This window comes from Vidua macroura, chromosome Z (genome assembly GCF_024509145.1).
Source record: "Vidua macroura isolate BioBank_ID:100142 chromosome Z, ASM2450914v1, whole genome shotgun sequence".
Taxonomy (NCBI): Eukaryota; Metazoa; Chordata; class Aves; order Passeriformes; family Viduidae; genus Vidua; species Vidua macroura.
The window spans coordinates 27,021,008-27,043,261 of record NC_071611.1 but is presented as its reverse complement, the minus strand read 5'-3'; the positions used below and the strand labels follow the sequence as shown (position 1 = coordinate 27,043,261).

The 22,254-nt window shown below is 39.7% G+C and overlaps 1 protein-coding gene and 1 long non-coding RNA gene across 5 annotated transcripts in view; one reads left to right on the top strand and one right to left on the bottom strand.

Moving 5' to 3' along the window:
- The first annotated feature begins 205 nt into the window (after positions 1-205).
- TBCA (tubulin folding cofactor A) overlaps positions 206-22,254 on the top strand; it is a 39,661-nt gene continuing 17,612 nt past the window's right edge. Inside the window, exon 1 of one of the 4 annotated variants that reach the window (XM_054002984.1) lies at positions 206-267. In XM_054002984.1, the coding sequence (XP_053858959.1) occupies positions 227-267 (41 nt within the window). In that variant the 5' untranslated portion in view covers positions 206-226. Of the gene's footprint in view, positions 268-12,818; positions 12,926-13,853; positions 14,043-16,072; positions 16,128-22,254 lie in introns of those variants that run through there. The other 3 variants (XM_054002983.1, XM_054002985.1, XM_054002986.1) reach the window with 3 other exon arrangements.
- Positions 2,821-5,383, bottom strand: LOC128821736 (uncharacterized). Its single transcript, XR_008441219.1, has 3 exons — positions 5,302-5,383; positions 5,025-5,183; positions 2,821-2,867 (listed from the first exon to the last, which is right to left on the bottom strand). It is a non-coding gene; the product is annotated as an uncharacterized LOC128821736 (long non-coding RNA).

Below are 22,254 nucleotides of genomic sequence, written 5' to 3'. Positions count from 1 at the left end.
CCTTAAAATGGATGAGAAGACATTATGTTTCATTTGTGCCACATGTCACAGATGGTGCCTGGGAGGTGACAGAGGGAGGATCTTCCCTCAGTACATACAGCACTGGAACATCAATAGTAACAGTAGTTCTTAAAGTGGAGACTCCATAGCACCTCAGGGAAGACCCCAGAAGATGAAGGCCCATCAGATTCCCTGAGACATCTCACATCCCAGGACTGCTACAGTGATGTGGACTAACCCCCACCCAAGCACAGCAGCTGGTCCCAGGTATGGAAACTTGCTTGCTAGAAACCTCGGGAAAGGTGTCCCACACATGAACAGCTATGCCTAGAAGAAGAGCACCTTGTTTTCATCATGCTGGCAGTTGTTGAGCAAAGAGGACTTGCAGGTTAAGATTTACTCTGCTCTGTGTTTGTGTGCAGGAAAAAGTTGAGTCCTCCCTTTCTTCCTTCAGATGTTTCAAATTCTCACAAATTTGGCCAGGCTTCCCTGAGCTCTGCTGCCTGCACTCTTAGGCTGATGCAATACCAAATTAAAACAAGAATCGCAGAAGTTTCCGAAATTCTAGCAGCTGTTTGGTGGCTATGGATATCCTGGCCAGTAAGGATATCTTTAAAGTCCCTCTTGCTCTTCTGTTAGCATAGAGAAAACCAAAAGGACCTTTTGAGGCCTTTTGTGGCCCACACACTCCCTTGTGAAGAAGGAATAGGGACTGCTGGAGGACAAATGGGGCTAAACAAGGACTTCATAATTAAATAAAGCAAATTAGCAAATGTTAGAGTCAGCCACTGGTTCTAATGAAATGGTTTAGGGTAAGTAAACACTCAAGCACTTATACATGAAACCAAATTTGTCATGGAGGAGATCAAGCCAAGTAAGCCCTGTCATATTCATCTAGAAGTTTGTATAGAAAAACTGCTCATATTTCTCAATTCTCAGACAAGGCAGTTCCTCTAAGTGCACCTTTTTAGTTTTGTTTGTGGGTTTTTTTCTTTTTTTTCCTTTCTTTCCATCTGCTCACACCACCAATAAATGACTAAGGAATGCCATTACTATAAAACATGCTGAACACCTCAAAGCTGTATTTACTGGAAGGATGTCACATTATTATTTCCATACCATTAAATATTAGTTTAAGCCTTATATAACCCTTAGAGATAAAAAAGGTTTTTCTTCAAGCCTCAAGGAAATGCAGTGGGAGGCAATTTTCCAAGTGGTGCAGAAAAGTTATGCACACAGGTCTTGTTATTCATGCACTCACTAAGAAAATTTAGCTCCTTGCCCTTCCCTGCTCTTCCCAGTTTTCTCAGCAAGATGCAATAGGATTTAGAAAACCAAGAGATAAAATGTTTTGGTCTGAGTGTCAGTGAAAAGAAGCTAATGTTATTTTTCGTCTCCTATTTTACAATATGATTTGATCTACTTCCCTGCAATTAAAAAAAAAAAGCTTTTGCAGGGCACAGTGATAACATATGCAAGCTTCATCATGTATAAGTTCTTTTCAACTTGATAGTATGAGATTCAGGCTGTGTTCTTCCCTTTCCTTAAGCAGAGCTGTTTTTCTTTTGTTTTATTTGCCAGATTGACATAGAGGAGCAATGTGTCAAGGGTTCTGAAAAGTGAGGACTTAAGCTGAAGTATTCAGAGGCCCACTTGTGATGTGTAATACAGAAATTAAAAAGCTTGGAATATTATGGGTTATTACCAGCACATGCTACCTGTGATAAGCTGGAACAGAGTTATGAGTAATCATAAACTCAAATAACAGGTCACTGTTAAATGATCATTTTATTTGTGTTATGTTTGCATTGATTAAGGCACAGAAATCTTCATAGATCCGGGTCAATAACCAGGAGGACAAGGTGCAACATTTCTTGTTCTGGAAAAAACAGATTTAAGATTATGACTGTATTTCACAGAGTTATATCTTACAGATTCTTGTTAGTCTTTATCCGCTCATAATTTCCCAATTATTATCAGGATTTAAAACAATGATAAGGAAACCTTGAATTAGATAGCTGATTTAAATTTTTTTTTGCATTTGTACTTGAGAATCAACTTTGTTCTCTCTGACTGGCACAATAATTAGCACAAGCTGATTTGCAACTATATGTGCAAGGTATGTTTGAGATATTTCAATGTATTTTTTTTATTTTATCATATAAATATATACAATGAGAGTGTGACAGTCATTCTAATTTGTTCAGACTTTTCTGTTTTACATATATATTATCTCAGAAAAATGACAAAACACTTCTCTTTCCCAAATGATCATTTTATTTGGTGTTTGTGTCAAAATGCATTGGGGTAGAAATTAAAAATCAATTTAAATGCATAAAACTGGTTTAATTAATTGTTTTTAACTCTCTTAAACATATGGCATCCCTTTATTTCCCTGTAAGAAGGAAGTTTATTTAAAACTAGCTAGATTACTAAATAAAAGAAGGGGATATATTTAGGCAACTGAGGGATTACTTCTTGTCTCCAGGAGCTAATACTTAGATATCTAACATGCAGATAAATGGCTAGTGAAATTATTGGAAGTGCCTATAGGGGCTATTGCCTCATTTACCCTGAAGTCAATAGGAGTTAGACATTTAATCTGTAGGAGGGATTTTGAAACTCCCACTGGTCATCTGTCTCCATCTCTAGGCACCAAAATATCTTCGAAAATCTGACCACTCACTATTAGGGTTTTGTCCATATTGTCCACTTTTTTTGTTCATAGATTAGAACACAAAACAGTGCCACATTTTCAGCTTTCAAGCCATTTCTGAATTTTCCATGAGCAATGATAATTAAATGAAAAAAGTGCTGTACCTGCCAGTTCAGCTAAAAGAAAGAAAACAGGCATTTCTGAACAATATCTGAAAAGCAAGCATAAACCAATATCAGCATCATGGTAAAGAAAGAAAAAGAAGTACATGAAAAAGTAGTACATTACTGGATTTGGAGACATAATAATTATTTTAATAAAGTCTATGTTGACTTTAAATATTTAATGTTTCTCTTCTAATTGCCAACTACTCTTTAAGTAGGAGAATCTTTCTAGTATACTGAAATAATGCTGAGAAAATCTAACCTTTATTAGAGGTTGAAGTGTTTTACATCTGAATTCAATTTTATTGTTAATGCAATTAATTTTACATATATTTTTAAATTAAATAGAAATAACTATTTTAATTCTAACTTTTCAGTCCCTCTAGAAATTCACAAAAGCATACTGGATACCTGGGCTGCTGGTACAGTCACTGGGGCATTACATGTCTCCAAATACAAACTGAGCAGGGCACTTAAGAAAGTACCAGTGAGAAAACCATATCAAATTCAGACTTTCAGTGTCTTTGCTGATGTGCTTTCAGGTGTTTCCTCATACTCAGGATGCCCTGTCTGAACTCTCTAATGGATTTAGACAGCTACATCTTTTCCCTTAAAAGCCTAAATGTATTGGTGCTGCTGCTTTAACCAGTAGGTCAGTGGTATGAGCTTTCACCTTCCTTGAATGCCCTTTTCTGCCAAGGAAGGTCTCCTAAGACAGCATCCATATAATCAGGCAAGCAGGAACTTTCCAAGGTGGGAGCCTCCCCCCCAACCACCTACTGAGATTTTACTATTTTGCCTATGCGTATTTTCTCACAAGGAGATGACCTAATCACTTGGCAGTACAGTTATTCTTTTTTATGTCTTGGCTTCAATCATGTGGAATTGTTGTAGCAAACATGAAGCATCATGTACAGGCTAAAAGAAGTTTTTTCCATAAATATTTCCTTAATATTTTCTGTGCTCTCACTGTGGATATTTTCCTGGCAGCAAAAACTGTGCACTGACCCATGTCCTTCTAAATCCTGGACAATTTGGGTTAAGCTGTGGAGTTAAACCAACAGCAAATAATCACTCTAAAGATAAGGAAGCGACAGAAAACCTTGCTGGAATTTCTAAAGTCGTCTTAGGTGTGGCATGCTATGTATGGCCACTGCTGAGGTCTTTCTCTGCATGCTCTGGGGAATTTTCCCCTAAGTCAATGTTGGAAATACAGTGCCTACAAACTTTAAACATACCCAGGATTAAAACAGAGTTGAGTTGGGGGCATGCGACTTTTTCAGTTTAGGCATTCAGTCTAGATTCATCTCATCTAGCTTTAGTCATTTGTAGGTGATGAATCATCCAAACAGTTTTAGATATCCAACTTGCACTGTATGAACCAAACGTCATGACTCAGCTTCATTTAAGCAAGATGAAATTCGCTACTTAAGTATAACTCTGGTATAGATGATATTTCAGGGGCTGGTTTCCTCATGTTTGCTCATCTTTTCTGCTGGATTAGAAATTATTGTTCCAGTATGTATTTTGAAAGTTTTATATATATTAAAAGTAATAAATTACATTTCTGAAAATAGAAAGGTTTTCATCCCTCACTGAAGACTAGAAATATGAAAATCCCATTAAACTGGTTTGATAAAGCTAATTTTAGCAAAATTAATATTTCATATATATTTACAGTGAGAAGTTCTGATGCAATTATTTATAGCATCATTTGTACCTAAGATGCCTTGTGTGTAAGAAATAAGTAAAAAGACCTCTATCTAAGAAATAAAGAAAAAGATCTCTATCTCCCCTTCCTTCCCATACAAAAAAACACCTTAACAGTCAAGAAGAGGGATTTCAGCACTAAGTTTGTTCTCAATGGATGGACTTCAGATCCTGTAGCTGAGTCTTGTTCCTAAGTTTACATGTACACATTTTTTCAAGCAGGTTGGATGGAGGGAACTACTTAGAATACCAGAATGGATGGACCACATGGTGGATAAGGAATTGGCTGGCAAGTCAACACATTGTTGTAGTCAATGGTTTGCTGTCAAAATGGACATTGGTGACAAGTGATGTTCCTCTGGGGTCATTACTGGGGCTGCCACTGTTTAACATCTTTGTCAGCAATAGGCACAGTGGGATTGAGTGCGCTCTCAGCACATTGGTAAACAACACCAAGTGTTAAAGGAGAAGCCACAGCCCAAGAAGTCTCTCACCATTCAAGGAGTGTCACACACACCACCCAGGCTTCCCTTGCTAGGACTGGAGTCTGTTCTCAATGGGGCTGATGGGCTCCCTTCCAAATGCTTGCACACATGCTCATTCTCAGGTGCACTTCCTCCTTCAGGCTTTATCCTGGTTTTCTGCAGCAGAATCTAAGATGTCAGATTTATAAAAATAAATAATTTAATAGAATGATACAGCAACAGATCAGCTTAAGCTGACCCAGCAACAAAAAACCTCCGGGCAATTATACTCCCATGATTTATGCACCTGCCCTCACGCACTCTTCACGCGATTTCAAGTCCAATGGTGATTTTTGGGCTGGGATCTTCTAACACCTTATTGGATTCTTCCCCATAGCCAGGCTGTTAACTGCTGTTATCGTGTCAAACTGTAGATTCTGCTGATGGCTGCAGCCTCCTTGTCTTCTGGTTTGTGTTTCTTGTGCACTAATCAGTCAGGACATAGTAATGAAAAAAGGTCTAGACTTAGAGATAAAAACCACTTCCACTTTGCAACAACTAAACATACTGTGTTATTAATATTCTTCCCAAACTAAAGATAAAACACAACACTGTACCAAGCAAACCAACTCTGTTCCAACATATCTGGGTGAAAATTCACAGCTTACAGCTCAGGGCTCAAGTAAATCCAGCTGCTCATGCTAAGCAAGTAGAGCCAAGCAAACAGCAGATTAAATCACACAGTATTATAATTCTGACTGACCCATTCTGTTTAAAACTCCCTTATTTAAGCTTAACAAAAAACATTTCTGAAACACCAAACTGTATGGTACACTTGAGGGAGAGAGGGGATGGCATCCAGAGGAACCTCGTCCGGCATGAGAGCTGGGCCCATGCAAATCTCATGAAGTTCAACAGGGCCAAATGCAAGGTCCTGTACGTAGGTCACATCAATCCCAAGCACAAGTACAGGCTGGGTGGTCAGTGGATTGGGAGCAGCCCTGAGGAGATGGCCTGGGGGTGTAGGTGAAGGAGAAGCTCAACATGACCCAACAACATGTAGATGCAGCTCAGAAAGCCAGTTGTGTCCTGGGCTGCATAAAAAGCAGCATGGCTAGTAAGGCAAGGAGAGGATTCTGCTACTCTGCTCTAAGGCTCCCAAGACTGCACCTGCAGTGCTGCATCCTGCTCTGAGGCCCCCAAAAGAAGAAAGACATGGATGTCCTGGAATAAGTCTGGAGAAGGGAGACCAAGATAATCAGAGGAACGGAGCATCTCTCCTGTGAGGACAGCCTGAGAGAATTGGGGTTTTTCAGCCTGGAGAAGAAAAGGCTCTATGGAGACCTTATAGCACCTCTCAGTACCTACTACAGGCCTACAAGAGAGCTGGAGAAGAACTTTCAAGAAAGGCATATAGTGACAGGACAAGGAGGAATGACTTTAAACTGAAAGAGCGCAGGTTTAGACCAGATATAAGAACAAAATTCTTTGCTGTGAGGGTGATGAGGCACACGAACAGGTTGCCCAGAGAAGATGCCCCATCCCTCAAAGTGTTCAAGGCTGGGTTGATGGACCTCTGGGTAACCTGGTCTATTGAAAAGTGTCCGTGCCTGGGTTGGAATTAGATGGTCCTTCCAATGAAAACCATTCTATGATTCTATAATATAAACCCTCATAGAGATTTTACATGCTAATTTCTACACTGTGACTTAACTTGCAGTTAAGCTGTGCAGAAAATCACAGTGACAAAGGCCAGTATCCACACAGGACACAGAGGAGTCCTGAAAAAATCAACTTCATCAAAAGAAGGAAGAGAGTCCACAGGGCCACACACTTGTGGGGTCTCTCTCCAGTTTTTGGAGGATGCATCCTCTTTTTCATCCTGAACTCCTTACTATGTGTTGCCTTTTCCCTTTCCCCATTGTTTGAGGTACTAGGAGGGTACAGACTCCCCAAAAAATGTATTCTCCCTATATCATGCATTGTAAGATCATTAAATTTAGTTTTAAGCCCACCCTGGGCAGAGAAGTTCAAACTCGTAAGTCTATTTAGCGTTCTCATTTCCCCCTAAAGTTCAAAAGTTCAGACTGTGCTCAGTTCTGCAACAAAGTTGTGCAGCTTGATGTTCGTAAAGACCTCCACACCCATTCTTCCAGACCCTGATTTGTTCTTTCAGATTATCTAGCTATTTGCAAAGACATACACTCCCATTCCTCCTGGTGAAACCAAAGGGTTTTTTTACAAAAAACAATCAATCTTAAACACCTCCATCTCTCATTGATAGTTTTACCAGTATTTAAAATATGTTGCCTAGTATTTAAAATTGTCCTCCTGAGTTCAATCCTGATTTTGTCTAGTTTGAGCTTGCTGTTGTATTCTACTGCTTATTCTTTCTGCTGTGTTGTGAATCTTCTGCTATCAGAAATTCCTTCTCTGTGTGGGTTACAAACCGACTCCCTTCTTTTCATCACTAGTTTCTTGTGGCTTGCTGCATAGGGTGTATTTTTCAGGTACTGTATTATTCCCATGGATTTGTTCTGAGCCGTACAAGCTCTTTTTCCCTTTTAAAAGTGTAAAACTGGGTATGTGACTTCAGCCAGTGCCTCACCCTTTCATCATCTCTAGATATTGAAGACTCCAATACAATACCAAAATGACAGTATATTTAATAGGTGCTACCTGCTCCCTGTCAGCCACAATATTATAGCCAGGCTCATATTTAGTTGGTTAGCCATCACAACCCCACAGTCTTTCTCTGGGGCTACGGGTTCCCAAGTCACAGTTTTTCACTCTGTACATCTAATTTATATTCTGTACTTCTGAATGTGTGACCCTAACTTTTCCAGCATTGAAATGATTTCTTTTTAATAAGTTTATTTCACCCAGCAATCCAATTTCCATTACAGAACTAATCTGTTCTTATTATTTATAGTGTCAACAGCATTTGTACCAGCAGCAGGTTTTATTAGTAATTATTTTAACACTTCCTTTCCAATGATTAATAGATCTATCAAATAACTTAGGCCAGATGAACAGATTACTACAACAACTCACCAGAAACCTCTACATTTTGATAATAAAGCAACAACAACTCACCAACTTACAAACTACTTAAAATGTCCTAAAGTGATATTGTAGAGTGCTAAACTTTAATCACAATGTAGGTGATTTTTTTGCCAGTTGCTTTACAGCATCAAGCTATACCATGACAGCATGTTTATCTCTGAAAATAAAGATTGGTGTCTTATTAAAAGCATACATTTTTTATCTCTCTTAGGCTTTCTAATACTGCATCATCTTGATGTCACACTTTGCAGGTACTATTTGCCTGTTTTACTGACCTGTGAGAAGCATTCAGAATGTTACCTGAAGCACCACACAGGATATTTTCATTATGTGCCTATTTGGTGGCAGCCACTTTGCTGTCCTCCACCTCTGTGTGCTACCTATATGTTCCTATCTGATAAGCACTGGCAAAGATTGTTTCTTCATTGGAGAATATCATCCTGAGTGATAAAAACTGCAGTTTCCAATATGTCCAAAAACCACAGGTATCTTCTTGGCTGGTAGTTAAATTTTGCATTGAACCATGTGATCAGTCAAATCCACACCACACAGATGTCAGTTGGTGTCATGGTTTTGTTTTGTATTGTACAACAAAAACGATTAAATTAAAATTTACATTAATAGTTTAGGAATGCAGAAAGCATTGAAGACAGGTTTCAAGAAATATATGAAAAGTCTTAAAAAATCCTGACTTTAATGATTCAGGGGGAGATAAATAAACAAATTATGAGTATACATAAATACATAAAATGTAATTATTTTTCTTCTGAAGAGATTCATCACATGCAGCTTTATTGTATGAGCTCTTTAAACTTCAGATAGGAGTTTGATCTTTCACTGGAGATTTTATTATATCCAATTATTATCAAATCAATAGGTTTTTTTATTCAATAGTTCACTTTAATTCCAATGAGAATCATTCCTACTGATATGTCTATTTTAAAATAAACTATCAATTAAAATAGAAAACCTGTCTCCAAAGTAAGACAAAAAGAGAGAAGATTCATAATCAAAGCTGCTGTCTTTATTGAGAAATAAACACTTGTGAGGATTCTCAGTGTGTTTTATAGTCTTAACGGCTGTCAGGTCTCCCTTGATTGACCCTGAATAAAATCTAACTAGGGGTGTCAAAAAAATACGTCCATCAACTTTGCTCATGCATTACAACATAAAAATTGACTGGAGTCATTGACTACAGGTAGCAGTGAGCAAAACTACACAAGATAAATACTCTGGTTTGTGGATACTCATTCAATCCACTTTCATCTGCCACCTTGATTTTTGGATTGGGCACTCATGGATAAAAAGTAGGTGATCTGAAAAAATCGTGTGTGTCTTTTAAAAGACAGTATCATGTTATGTTACTCCCTTCACAGGAATTTATGTTACATGGTGTTAAACCATAGGCTAAGTTTAATGTAACACAATGCATTAAAAACTGCACATCATGATTGCAATGTGTGTCAGAACAATGAATAGCTATAGCACATATCTCTTCATTTGTACGTAGGGGACCCATGGAAATAATTCGCAAAAGGATATATTCTCCTTTTGATGCACACGCATAAATCCCTTTTCCTCTCACTACTTCCAGTTCTTCACAGAATGGTTGGTCTGACCTAAGAAAAACTGCTTTTTAAAAAGCCTCAAGTTAGCTAGAAAAGGTTTGAGTTGTAGCTAAAGGTTTACTATGGGCACAGTTTAACCCTGAAAACTGTAGGAGAGAGCTGTTTTGTAACCTATGCTCCCTAGTAGTGTCATATTTGAGGAATCACCATTGCTGCCTTCTCTGCCTAGGGTAAATTGTACTGTCACAATAACTTTACTGAAAATCAGTAGCTTTCCATCTGATTTTATACCACCACTTCCCAGTGGGCTTCTTCCTTTTTACAGAAGCATAGTTAAAACCAGAATCCATTCCAGTGGTGTTCGGAGACGGTACAAAGGCAGAAATGAGAAAGGACTTCACCCCTGACCCTTTTCAGCTTCTGCCTGGTATCTCTCCATTACTTAGCATCCCTATGTAACTGAGCCTCTCCTATAACAAAACACAGCTCCCACTTGAATCAGCATATTTAGCAGATGTCTTACAAACTGTGCAACAGCAATCCATTTTATCCTTGTCCAATTCCATATCTGTGCTACTTGCTTGTATCTGTGGTGTTGAACAACTCTGTAAGCATTTTGGGGGGTTATTTGTGGAAGACAATTTTGACCAGGAATAATCACCTGATAAGAAAGTGGGATCAAGAGGTTTGCACTACAAGGAATACTCATACTATTTCATATACTGACAGCCAGGGAACATAATTCTTATGGACTTAGATGGTGTCCATAATTCTTATGGACTTCTTATAATTCTTATGCACTTAGATAGTGTCTAGCTGTGTGCTGGCAGCTGTACCGTTATCTATTCAACATATATTAAAAATTAAGTAAACACGAATAACTGTTTCTGGCAAAGTTAGGGGCTGCATTTTCCTTTGTCTCTGCCAGAATGCTGACCTCCTTCCTCCCCCTCCTACATGGCTGGTGGCAGATTTGTGTATCAAATACATAATAAATCTTTGAATTTGTCTCAAGGTCATAGTTGTTCATGGCATTAAGCTAGTGTTGATTTTGAGACCTGCATCTCCCTTCAGCAACAACCTGCCAAGTGAAGGCTGTGTGTTCCAGGTCTCCTGGGAAGGCTTGCTGGGCTCTGTAAGAGAGCTCATTTTCATCCTCCTCTGCAGATAGCACACAGCTCTGTGGACTTGAGCAGTCTTGGCCATGCTTATACCATGTCTGAATGGGGCCTGGTGGTGCCAGCCACTTGGCCACAGCTGCTGGCTAATCACCTGCAACTGTCATGTCACCAGAAGAAACATGACTTCCTTCCTTGCAGCCAGCTTTTCTCAAGAGATATTGGTCACTGGCAATGCCAAAGGTCAAGACAAGCCACTAACACAGGACAAAAGGATGTGGCGGGAAAAAAATGCTCTGCAGACCTTCCTGAACTGCATTCACTGAAAATGTATTTGCCTTTTTTTGTCCATTGAAGCTATTATTTTTTTCTTTCTTGTTGATTTAAATACTCATTCAGGGGAAGTTCTTTCAAACACAGATTCTAGGGATTGTTTTTTTTTCCAAGAATGTATACCCTTAAGTAGTTAGCCTCTACTAAATATAACCATAAAGGAAAACAGCCCTTGAACCAACAACTGATTTCAACTATAGGACTGAGCTGCCAGTGCTAATCTTGCCCCTTTATTGCTTTTACCAACCACCAGACACTAAGAAGACAGACAAGTTCTTCTAGAGATCATTGGCAAAACTACGACAACACTAAGTTGTACTGTTTAACACTTAGTTTAACCATTAAACAACAGATTAACAATTAAAGCTTTATTTTCCTTAGCAGGATTTCATTATTAGTATAGCACAGAATTTATTATGAGAACAACACAGGATTTATATTAACAGAATTACACACAGAATGGGTCAGGTTGGAAGAGACCATAGTCAGTCATCTGAGGTCATCCAACCTCCCTGCTCAAGAGGGTCATCCTAGACCACACGGCACAGGATTGTGTCGAGGCAGCTCTTGAGTATCCCCAGTGAGGGAAACTCCACACCCTCTCTGGGCAATCTGTTCCAGTGCTCAGTAACTGCACAGTTAAGAAGCTCTTCCTCATGTTCAGGTGGAACTTCCTGGACATCAGTGTCTGCACAGTGGCTCTTGTTCTATTGCTTAGCACCACTAGAAAGAGCCTGGATCAATCCTATTGACTCCCTCCTTTTAGATACTTTCAGATATTTATGGGGTCTCCTCTCAGCTGTCTCTTGTCAAATCAAGACACAGCTAAGAAGAGTGTAGTGCAATCTCTAAGTAGTAAAATATACAATTTATAACACAATGTTATTTATGATTTCTGTTCACATGGACCCTCTGCAGATGGGGCTGGATCATAGCATACTTTTTACGGTATCAATATAACAATCATAATCTAGACTTGAAAATCATATAAAAGAACATGAGTCACTCTCTCAATCCTCAGTGGAAGCAGATGAAGGCACAGGTGTCCCTGGCCATTGGGATGTCCCGGGTCTCACTGTCCACTGACACCTCTGGTCCCAATTCCTCCTCAGGACCTGTCAAAGGTGACAGAGAGATGCCTCTGGGGCTGCAGGCAGGCAGTGCTGGGGGGCTGCAGGCAGGCAGTGCTGGGGGGCTGGAGGCAGGCAGTGCTCTGGGGGGCTGCAGGCAGACACTGCTCTGGGGGGCTGCAGGCAGGCAGTGGTGTGGAGGTTACAGCTTCCCAGTGCTGCAACAGGGTCATCCACAGCACTGGGCTGCCCGGGTGTTGGGATATGCAGGAGAGCAAGGAGCGGAGTTCGGCCTGGTGCCGAGGAACCGTGAGGCCAGTGGAATGGGAAAAAGAAATCTGTTTGGTTTGTCTCCTTGGTGCACAGGACTTTCAGGGCCTGATAACGGGGGAAAAGCGCATGACATAGCACCAGAGAATGGTGTGAAATGGCGTTAATCATGTGGACCCCGTTACCAAAGGCCGGGAGCGGATGGTGCCGGTGACTCTCCAGCCCATCACCATCACGGTACCGCTCGGAACTGCTCCTACACCGGCACCGGTGCTTCGCTCCCACCTTTCTCCCCGTGTGCGAGCAAACCCGAACAGCGCCGCCCCGCTGCCCGGCCCTCTCCACTGCGCCGGGGCGGGGAGGCGCGGGCTCCCGCCGCTCCGGTGGTGCCGCCCGGGCCGGCGATTCGGCGCATGCGCGGCGCGGAGCTGCGCAGTCACGGCGCCCGCCGCCATGGCCGACCCGCGCCTCAGGCAGATCAAGATTAAGACTGGCGTCGTGAGGCGGTGAGTGGCGGCTGGGGCATGGCCCTGCACGGCCGGGCCGAGGGACTGCTGCGGGGCTCCGTGCGGGACCGGCCGTGTCGGGTACGGGGCCGGCCATGCCGCGCGCGGGCCCGCGGTGCTGTGCGGGGCTGGCGGGCTGTGCCGGAGAGCGGCCCTGGCACGGGTTTCCACCCCTCGCGTACCGCCGTCGGGAACAGGCCGCGCTTTTCTGGGACACAGTTAAATGCGGTTTTCGTTCCCTTTCGTTAGTGCCTTTGGGAGTTGAGGGTAGTAAGCCAGCCCCCTCGGTGTGCAGGGCAGTATCGCCTCATACCTTGCTGAGGTATGAAGCCTCAAACTTTTTTTGTTTTTGTTTTTGTTTTTTTTTTTTGTTTTTGTTTTTGTTTTGGTTTTTTTGTTTTGTTTTTTTGTTTTGGTTTGTTTTGTTTTGTTTTTTTTTTAAGCTGCTATTGAATATTTCTGTATCAGAAGTTGCAGAACCAGTGGCATCACAGAAGCAATTAGGTTGGAAAAGACCAGTGAGATCATCGATTCCAACCTGTGGCCAGACATCACCGCCTTGTTAACTCGACCATAGCATTCCATTCTTTCCTAAAACACCTCGAAGGATGGGGACTCCACCACCTCCCTGGGCACTCCTGGTAGATTCGTCATCAGAACCTTGATCTTTCCTGGTTTCAACAGAGTCGTAGTTTTAAGAAAAGTGTATCTGTCAAGATCACTCTTATTATAGCTTTAAACACTATTTGGTCACACTCGGGTTTATTAAGGCTACAAAGACTTTTATTAAGGCTAAGAGACAAGAATTAGTGTGTGTGCTGGATGAGGATGTTAAATTGTGTAATTTCATATAATCAACTTCATGTTACGACTTTGCAAATTCCTGTCAGTAAGATATGCACATTTTCTTGTAGTTGATTCACTTTGAAAGGTCGGACTTGAAGACTAGAAAAGTTGTCACTGTTGGTCTTAAAGGCACTTCAGAATTTCTCTGAACACAGAAGCAAACCACACAACTATGCATTTCAGAGCTAGTACAAAAAAAGGATGAAAACGTTTGGGTAAACAATACAAATGCAGTCAACAAGATTCAGATTTTCTTTTGGAGAATGTCCATGTAAGTAAGCAAGTAAACTTGGCTTGAGTGTGTTGTGCAATAGCAACAGGCATATCTTACAGTTACTCTGCAGCAGCTAGCATTCTCTAAGTGAAGGTAACTTAAAAGGGAGAAGAGGAATGTTATCTTACCTCCCTGTGGGGACATGATATAGCGGCAGCTCCCAGTTCTATGACAGCTGCATACAGATACAAGAAGATGTATGGCTCTGTCCCACTCCACCCTTCCTTCTCTAACCAGAAACCTAGTTATGCATTCTGCTACAGTGGGCATACCTGTGACTTGTGTCAACTACATTGTCCTCTTATTTTGAACTGGAACAACTCCATAGGTATTGTTTTCCTTGCATAGAGGCTTATTAAGCATTTTATAAAGTGATTGATTTAGCACTTCAGTTAATTTTCATTAGGCTTTTTTCTGTTTTCTGTTTAGAAAAGCACATTGATAATGTTCAGTGCTCAGGCTTTAAGAATATATCAGAAAAGGTAGGGGTCAGCTGTTAGGATATAGAGAGCTTTTAGAAATTTCATTTCACTTGTGCTAATCATCTGTTGTAGCTTTTTTTTTCTTTCTCATTAGTTACCTAACTTGTCACTTTTTTCCCATGCTAAGAATGAAGCAGCTGTTCCGCTTTGGTATTTTTTTTTTAGCAGTAAGTCATAAATTCTTTGTGTACTCCTCTCAAGAGATTGTATTTTAGGTTGTAGGTAATTTACTTGCTTGCACATTTCTTACATTGCTGTGTATCAGTGAAAGAACTTTAAACTAGAAATAGGGAGCTCTTTTACTTTTTTGGCAAATCTGATAGCCAGGCTCTTGGTGATTTTATAATTTCAATAATTTGTAATTCAAAAGAAATCGATTTGTTGAGCATGAGTAGTAATGTTTTCTGTATTTGTGGCTTATGTCCTAGCAAGCAATACTTCTTGTTTAATTGCTTCAAAATAGTTTTACTCTCAATAAATTCAAGCAACTACCCGCTGGATAGTGAGAGAATTGATTAGGGAAAAAAAAAAAAAAACAACCTTCTAAAATACCTTATTTGCATTTCAGACTGGAAATAATTTTAAAAACTGCCACAAACAAAGTAAGTCGGGTTGCCTGAAAATAGCACTGACACTTGCCCATAGTTTCCATCTGATTAAGTGAAAGTGACACAAGTAGATTAGAATGAGACTAAGACAATTCACATTGCAATTGTGTTAGTTTAACTTTAACAATCTTTTAACATGCTTGTTTAAATGTGGCTGACATACCATAATTACAAATCTACAAGCCTTGATTATAGAATTTTACATCATGAACCTATGGGGAAAGTGTATTGATTTTTTGTGAAGCAATTCTTTTTTTTTTTTTTCAAATTTACCATTCTAAAACTGCTATCTTCACAAGATTGTTCTTTTGCTTCCTGCACTGGTGTTGATACTATTTTTTCTCTTTTTGAAATAGCATCATACTGCAAAGCAGTTTACACTGATTCTCTCCCTTGCTTCAAGCACAGGAAGTTCTGCAAGTTACACAAGACTGTTGGTCTGATTTTAAAAATAAATGTGAACAATTCTCTTAAATTGAATTATTTTACCCCTGAGTTCAGGATATATTTTATGCAAGAGAAGTATGAAGAATGCGAGGACTCCTTTTCACTCCTTTTTCACTTCTTGTATTGCTAATTCAAGCACAAAACCAGTTTGTGTTCTTTGTTACTCAAGAAATTTGCTATTTCCAGTGTGAGTCAGAGATCTTCTCCATCTTCTGTCCACTGTATATGAAGTATGGTTGCTTTCTTGCATGTTGCCCATTAGCCATAGATCCTCACTGTGACTCATAGAACCAATATATTGATGAGAAACTCAGGTCTCTCTTCTTTGTTCTTGTTACAATTAGAGGATTGTGTGCAACAGCTGTTTGTTAGCTCAATTAATGGGAAGGGCTAGGATATCTCATTTGGGTACTGGGGAATGATCTGCAGAGCTGCTCAACTATACTGAGTCAGCATGATAAAGCAATTTAATATGTGTACACTACACATCTGAGAGCTCAGGGATTCAAGAGTGTGAATATACAGAATGCTCTGTTGGATACAAGGTGACTCCCAAGCCCTTTTCAGAATGTGGATGGATTGTGCATCTGTTGCCTAGGGTTGTCAGCAGCGCAGCAGTCCTGGAGTCGTAGTAAATTTGGGTTCATTGTTAGCCAAGTGTGGTAATTGTGGCCCAGAGCTGCTTAGATAAGTCTTAAGTACCTTTTGTAGTGCTCCTGACATCAGGACCAGATACATAAAGTCTGGAGTTGGCCCTGCGTTTGAAGACTGCTTAAAATCTTTGAGACTTGCTAACACAGTTTTTCATGCATAAAAGCCCCTACTTTATGTGAGAAAAGAGTGCACCTGCACTTAGATGTTGTCTGAGGTAAGGTCTGTGACATACATAGTTTTTAACGTGGATAATTAGTTGGAAGGTCTAGAAACAAACCTTTTGTCAAGGGTTTCCTGTTTCTCTGATTCTTTTCAATATAAGTTTTAACTTCACAACAACATCAGTACCCACATGTATCTTAAAAAGCTGTGACAAGGGCACAGGTGTTGCTGTGGAAATTGCATAGTGTGGTGGTTTCTTTTGTTTTTAATGTGTTTGATTCTACTTGTTACTATACCTTTAGAGAAAACCTAAGTGATTCCTTTTTAGAAATATTTAACAAATTTAAATTAGTAATAATCAGATCTGTAAAAGATTGTCTCTTGCATTCCTTTTTCCATCCCATTACCTCTTAAAAAAAAAACATCTAGCATCTCAGGTTTTTGTGCTTACCATTATTTTCTACCCCCTAAGCAAAACTGTCTTTGCATGTCAATGGTGACCGTAATCATCTATTAATGTTATCATTTTGGCTGTCAAATTAAAACATGCCCAAGCAGATTTACAGCCATAAGTGTTGTTAGTGATACAATATTAAGGAGGAGATTTTGTTAAAATTTTTATTTGGGTGAGAATATGTGCAAAACTGTGGCTTTTAACCTTCAGTTATTTAAGCAGTCTTTCAAAAGTTTGGAGGTACAGTAGTTCCAGTTGCTTGGTAGTACCAGTTTGGTGGCTTTATGCATATGTGTAGTGCTTTTGTTTTTCTTCATGGCATGGAGCCACATACTTACCTGTGTGGATTAAACAGTTAAAAATAATTATTTTCTGTTGAATTAGAATGTGGATCCATGGGAAATCTAGAAAAATGGTATTAAATTTATGGTAGTGCTTTATATACAGGAGGTGAATTACAGCTGTGCTAACAACCACAGTCCATCCTGCCTTGACTTGAAGTATTATTGAATCATATAGGTGGAAATCTCAATCAAGACCACGGTATTCAGTGTTTTTTCTGTTAACTGTAGTAAGTCTTTCTGATGCATTGTGAATTGCCTATACACATAATATGACTGCAATTCTATTTTGTTTTTCTCATTATTGTAGCACTTACAGTTACTCCCAGCTGGGATGGGCCTAGAGGGGAGGAAGTAGATTCTGTGGTTTTTTCTTCAAAACAAAAAGCCTTGACTGAAGATTATGCCTGGATTACAAAGGGAAAATGAAGATCTTTGGCAACCCTAATTGTTTTCACATCAGAGGCTTCACTTCTTGTTCTTCTCTAAAACTGAGGTTCTTGGGCTCCTTAGCATTTACAACTTTCTGTAGAGGCAAGAACAAGTGAAGCCCTGAAGATTCAGAGATGCCTCTAGTTACAGAGATGATTTTAAATTGTTTAACTTTACAAGTAATTTTTAACTTTAAATAATTTTCTGTCTTAAAAAATCATGTATCTGATTTTCATCTTTTTTTACAGTAGTAATCCTTGAGAAAACCCAAGCTTGCAAAGTTACTCTGAAGTGTCACTGTAAATCTAACAGTTCTATAAGCTGTTAGACACAGAAGGGACTAAAAATTATGCATATACTCATGTATTGTTACATCTTGAGTCTTAAAAAGAGAAATTTTATCTTTGGTGATGGTTTTGTCACTAAAAGAAGAAAATAAGCTCATAAACTTGGTATCCTGTCTAAATGAGAAAGTAGGCAGTCATGGCTAAGAAAATATGGCAGTTTGCATACCCGGGTCAAGTGCTGTATTTCTTCATCCTTCCTTGTTTTTTTCTCTTGGGCCCTTTAGTCTGTAAAGTTTGTATTCTTATGCAATGTAAAGTATGTATTCTTATGTATTCTTAGTGAACCCCAAGAGTGTGTGTAAGTAAAATTTGCAGATTAAGGACCTGGTATTTTAAGCTCTGCAGGTAGTGATTAGTATATTGCCAGTGTTACTGCAGTTGCTGAATTTCTTGCCCTAAAATTGTGCATAGTGTTAATACATTATACTAGAAGAAAAATTACTATTACACTATTAATATTGATATTTATATAAGAAGTTGATTATACTATAAGGAAAAAATGCTGTGCCTTGTACAACTACACTATCATGGACTTCTAAGTTTGAACTAAGTTAGCATAGATATCTCATTATCTAGTCAATACTTTCACTCTGTGCTCTTAGGCTGAATCCATGGCATATTAGCATGTACAATGGTTAATGGCAACGTTAGTTCTAAAGAAATGCATTTTCTGGTGAATAGGACATAGTGAATTTGCTTAGTAGCAAAACTGAGCAATTCCCCCTCATCTTCTTCAGAGGTCTGCTTTGCTCAGTCCAGCCAGGAAAATATTTCTTATGTTAATTTTTCTAATACTGGAAAGAAGTCTGTGTTTGGTGGCTTAAGCACACAGGTACCATTCTAGCTCATGTAGAATCTGAATTGTCAGCAACTACTGGATGTTGGGGGAACATTAGGAGTAGTAGCACATGCTTGCTCTGTCCTTGTACCATTTTACCACTTTTATTCTAGACATCCATTAGTAGTTCCTGTCTCTGACTGTGCAAGAAGGTAGAATTTTTGTCTATATACAGAGGATCTTAATTTCATAATGCATGCAGAAAACCCCCATTGTGCATAATTTTTTCATCTGTCAAATTTCAGATAAACTGCCCTTTTTATGATCAGAGAGGTAGATTTGCTTGCTGCTGCTAATGATGCAACTACAGGAGATGACAGTGTTGATGTATATGGACTGGAGTAAGAATGTAGGTGCCTTTGTGAAGTGAGAAAGAAGGGCAATTTGGGGCTCTTTCTGTAGCAGCTGAAAGTTAGAAGAGCACTTGAAACTCTGCATCCTAAGCAGACTGGGGTTGAAGTCCCTTGAGAAATCAAAGTGATCCTAAATACGGAGATCTCATTTCCCTCTCCCCTTCTGTGGTCTCTGATGCTAGTCAACCCTTTTGCTGAGCTCACTCAGTTTGCTTAACACATGAGAAAAACTGCCATGTTGTTATTTGTTTGGGCTTTGGTTTGTTCAGCGTTTGTTTGTTTGTTTGTTTCGTTTTTGTTGTTGTTTTTTTTTTTTTTTTGGAGGGCTGATTGTTGTTGTTTTCTTTGTTGGTTTTTTTTTGTTTTGTTTTGTTCTGTTCGTTGTATTAATTTCCTGCAGTTTTGGTATGGAGAGATCATTTGAACATTATTGCTGGCAGAGGTGTGTGCTAGAGCCAGGGAGGAGAAGACCTCTGTTCACCAGTGGTCAGCTTTTTTGCTGTCTCAAACTATCTTGTGTTACTTGCTCTTCAGGTTGGGGAGCTGAAGTGGGGGAGGGAGAGTGAGTAAAGGAAAATGGATAAGGAAGTAAATCATAATGATATGGAAAGGACTTTTTTTCTCTTTCTACCTTAAGATTCTTTCAAGCCCTTTGGGCTCTTCTGGGTTTAGTCTCCAACTTTAAAATTATAAAACTCTTTCTTACAGAGAAAACAGAAATTGTGATGTTACTACGTTAAGTGATATGAAAGTTAAATGTGTTAAGAATTTTAAAAGGGCAGCAACCATAGCTAGGAGCTGACTTCTTGTCTGTAAAAACATTTATGGTTTAGTTTTGTTCTTCAGTGATAAAAAGTCCTTAACTTGATTTCTAGAGGTAGGTATGCCACCAGAAATGTCACTTCATTTGTTTCTTTATAATCTTTCCCTAGTAGATAACTACTGACTGGCAGTAGAGACAAGGTGTAGAATAACTGGATCTTATGTTTCTACTTTTTCATCATGAAAGACTGAAAGATTCTAGCAAAATACTTTTATTCTGTTTGGGTTGTTTTCATCTGTTGTTTCTAGGGTGTAGATGTCTTCTCCAGGGTCCATGAAAAATAACTTAAGGAAAGCAAGCTTGTTGTCAGTAGATTTAAATCAGGATGTGGGAGCCTTCACTTCAGTTGAACATTTAAGTATAGCTGAAAAGAGCTAATATAAATGGAGACTTGAAGAATGAGAATAAGCTAATACTTAATGTATGCAGTTGTTTGTCAGTTTTTACTTCCTTAACATTTGGTGTTAGAAAGGAAAGGAAGGACTTGAGGATTTCCGGGTCGTAGACATATTTTTAAGGGGGGAAAATGAAAATTTAGTCACTAGTTGGTACCATTATTATTTGCGATGTGCCTCAAATCAAAAGTTCTCGTACATTTCATGATAGTTTGTGGAACTGCCAGTGCTTGCTAGAAAGCAGAATGGTATGGGTAGACTGCAATAAAATATATTAAAAAATGAAACTTCTTTACAGGTGTTTTGTTTTTTTAACATCTGACCCAACTGCAAAATATTTTATACCACTATTTTAATTGTGACTCTTTGTTCTAGTATTTAGATAACTTACTCTTCACAGAAATGATTAATTAAAAAAAAATCATTACTATCTTTAAATTTGAGGCCTTATTTTGAAACTCTAAGATAAAAAAGGAAGAGTTAAGTGTAAATAACACTTCAATGTCCAGAGGAAATACTGAATCTGGGTGGAGAATAAAAATAACAAATCTACATTGACTTGGAATGTTTAGATATTTTGTAGACGTGTTGGATAAAACTCGACTTGGGCAGGTTTCTCTATCCTCTAAGACTTTTCTTTCTGCATTTTCAGAACACATTAACCTTACAGATACACAGTATATTATATAGTCAGTGATTTGAAAATATAATTCAGAAAATGATGACTCTTAGTTATTTCTGGATGTTAGATATACAGTACCAAATCTAGCCTTTGTTTTATTGGGCTGTGATATCTTGATTTGAACATAAGAATATCTTTAAACCTTCCAGATAGTATTTTTGTACAATAATTTTTGGCGCAAAAAAGTGCACAGCACCATAATGTCACACCAGTGTTGTGTTGGTTTTGCATGGCCTAGTTTTTGTAGCAGGGAGGCCACAGAGGTGGCTTCTGTGAGAAGCTGCCAGAAGCTTCCACACTGTCTGGCAGAACCAATCCCTGATGGCTCTGAGGACGGACATGCTGCTGGCCAAGGCTGAGCCAATTAAAGATGATGGTAATACCTCTGTGATAACATGTATAAGAAGAAATCAAAGCAAAAGTAGCGGCATACTTTTAATTCCAGCCAGAGAAGAGGAGGTGGTGAGAACGTGTGAGGGAAACAACATGGAGACTCCAAGGCCAGTGGAGAAGGAGGGGAGGAGGTGCTCCAGGTGCTGGAGCCGAGATTCCTCTGCAGGCCGTGGTGCAGACCATGGAGAAGCAGCTGTGCCCCTGCAGCCCATGGGGATCCATGGGGGATGCAGAGATCCACCCACAGCCCATGGGGGAGGTGCCCATGCTGGAGCAGGTGGATGCCTGGAGGAGGCTGTGGTCCAGTGGGAGACTCTATGGAGAGAGGGGGCCCTGCTCCCAGGCTGGAGCAGCCTGTCCTTGGAGGACTGCACCCTGTGGAAGAGTGACCACACCACAGCAATTTTGGGAGGACTGCTGCTTGTGAAATTGGAACCATGCTGGGGAAGTTCACAGAGAAGTGTGTCCTGTGGGAGGGACCCCACGGCCTCACAGGGGAAGGATTCCTCTCCCTGAGCAGCAGAAGAAAACCTCAGGTGATGAACTGACCAAAATCCCCATGCCCTGTCTCCCTGTGCTGTTGGTCGTAAGCAGGGAGGGGTTGGAGCAAAAAGGTGGGTTTTAAGGGTTTATTTTACTTCTCATTATCCTCCTCTAATTTTGCTAGCAATAAACTCACCTCTAAGCTGAGCCTGTTATGCCCTTGGAGTGTTTTCTCCTGGTCCTTATCTCAACTCCTGAACCCTTTTTTAAATTTTTCTCTCTCCTCTGCCCAGCTGTGGCAGGGGAGAGTGAGTG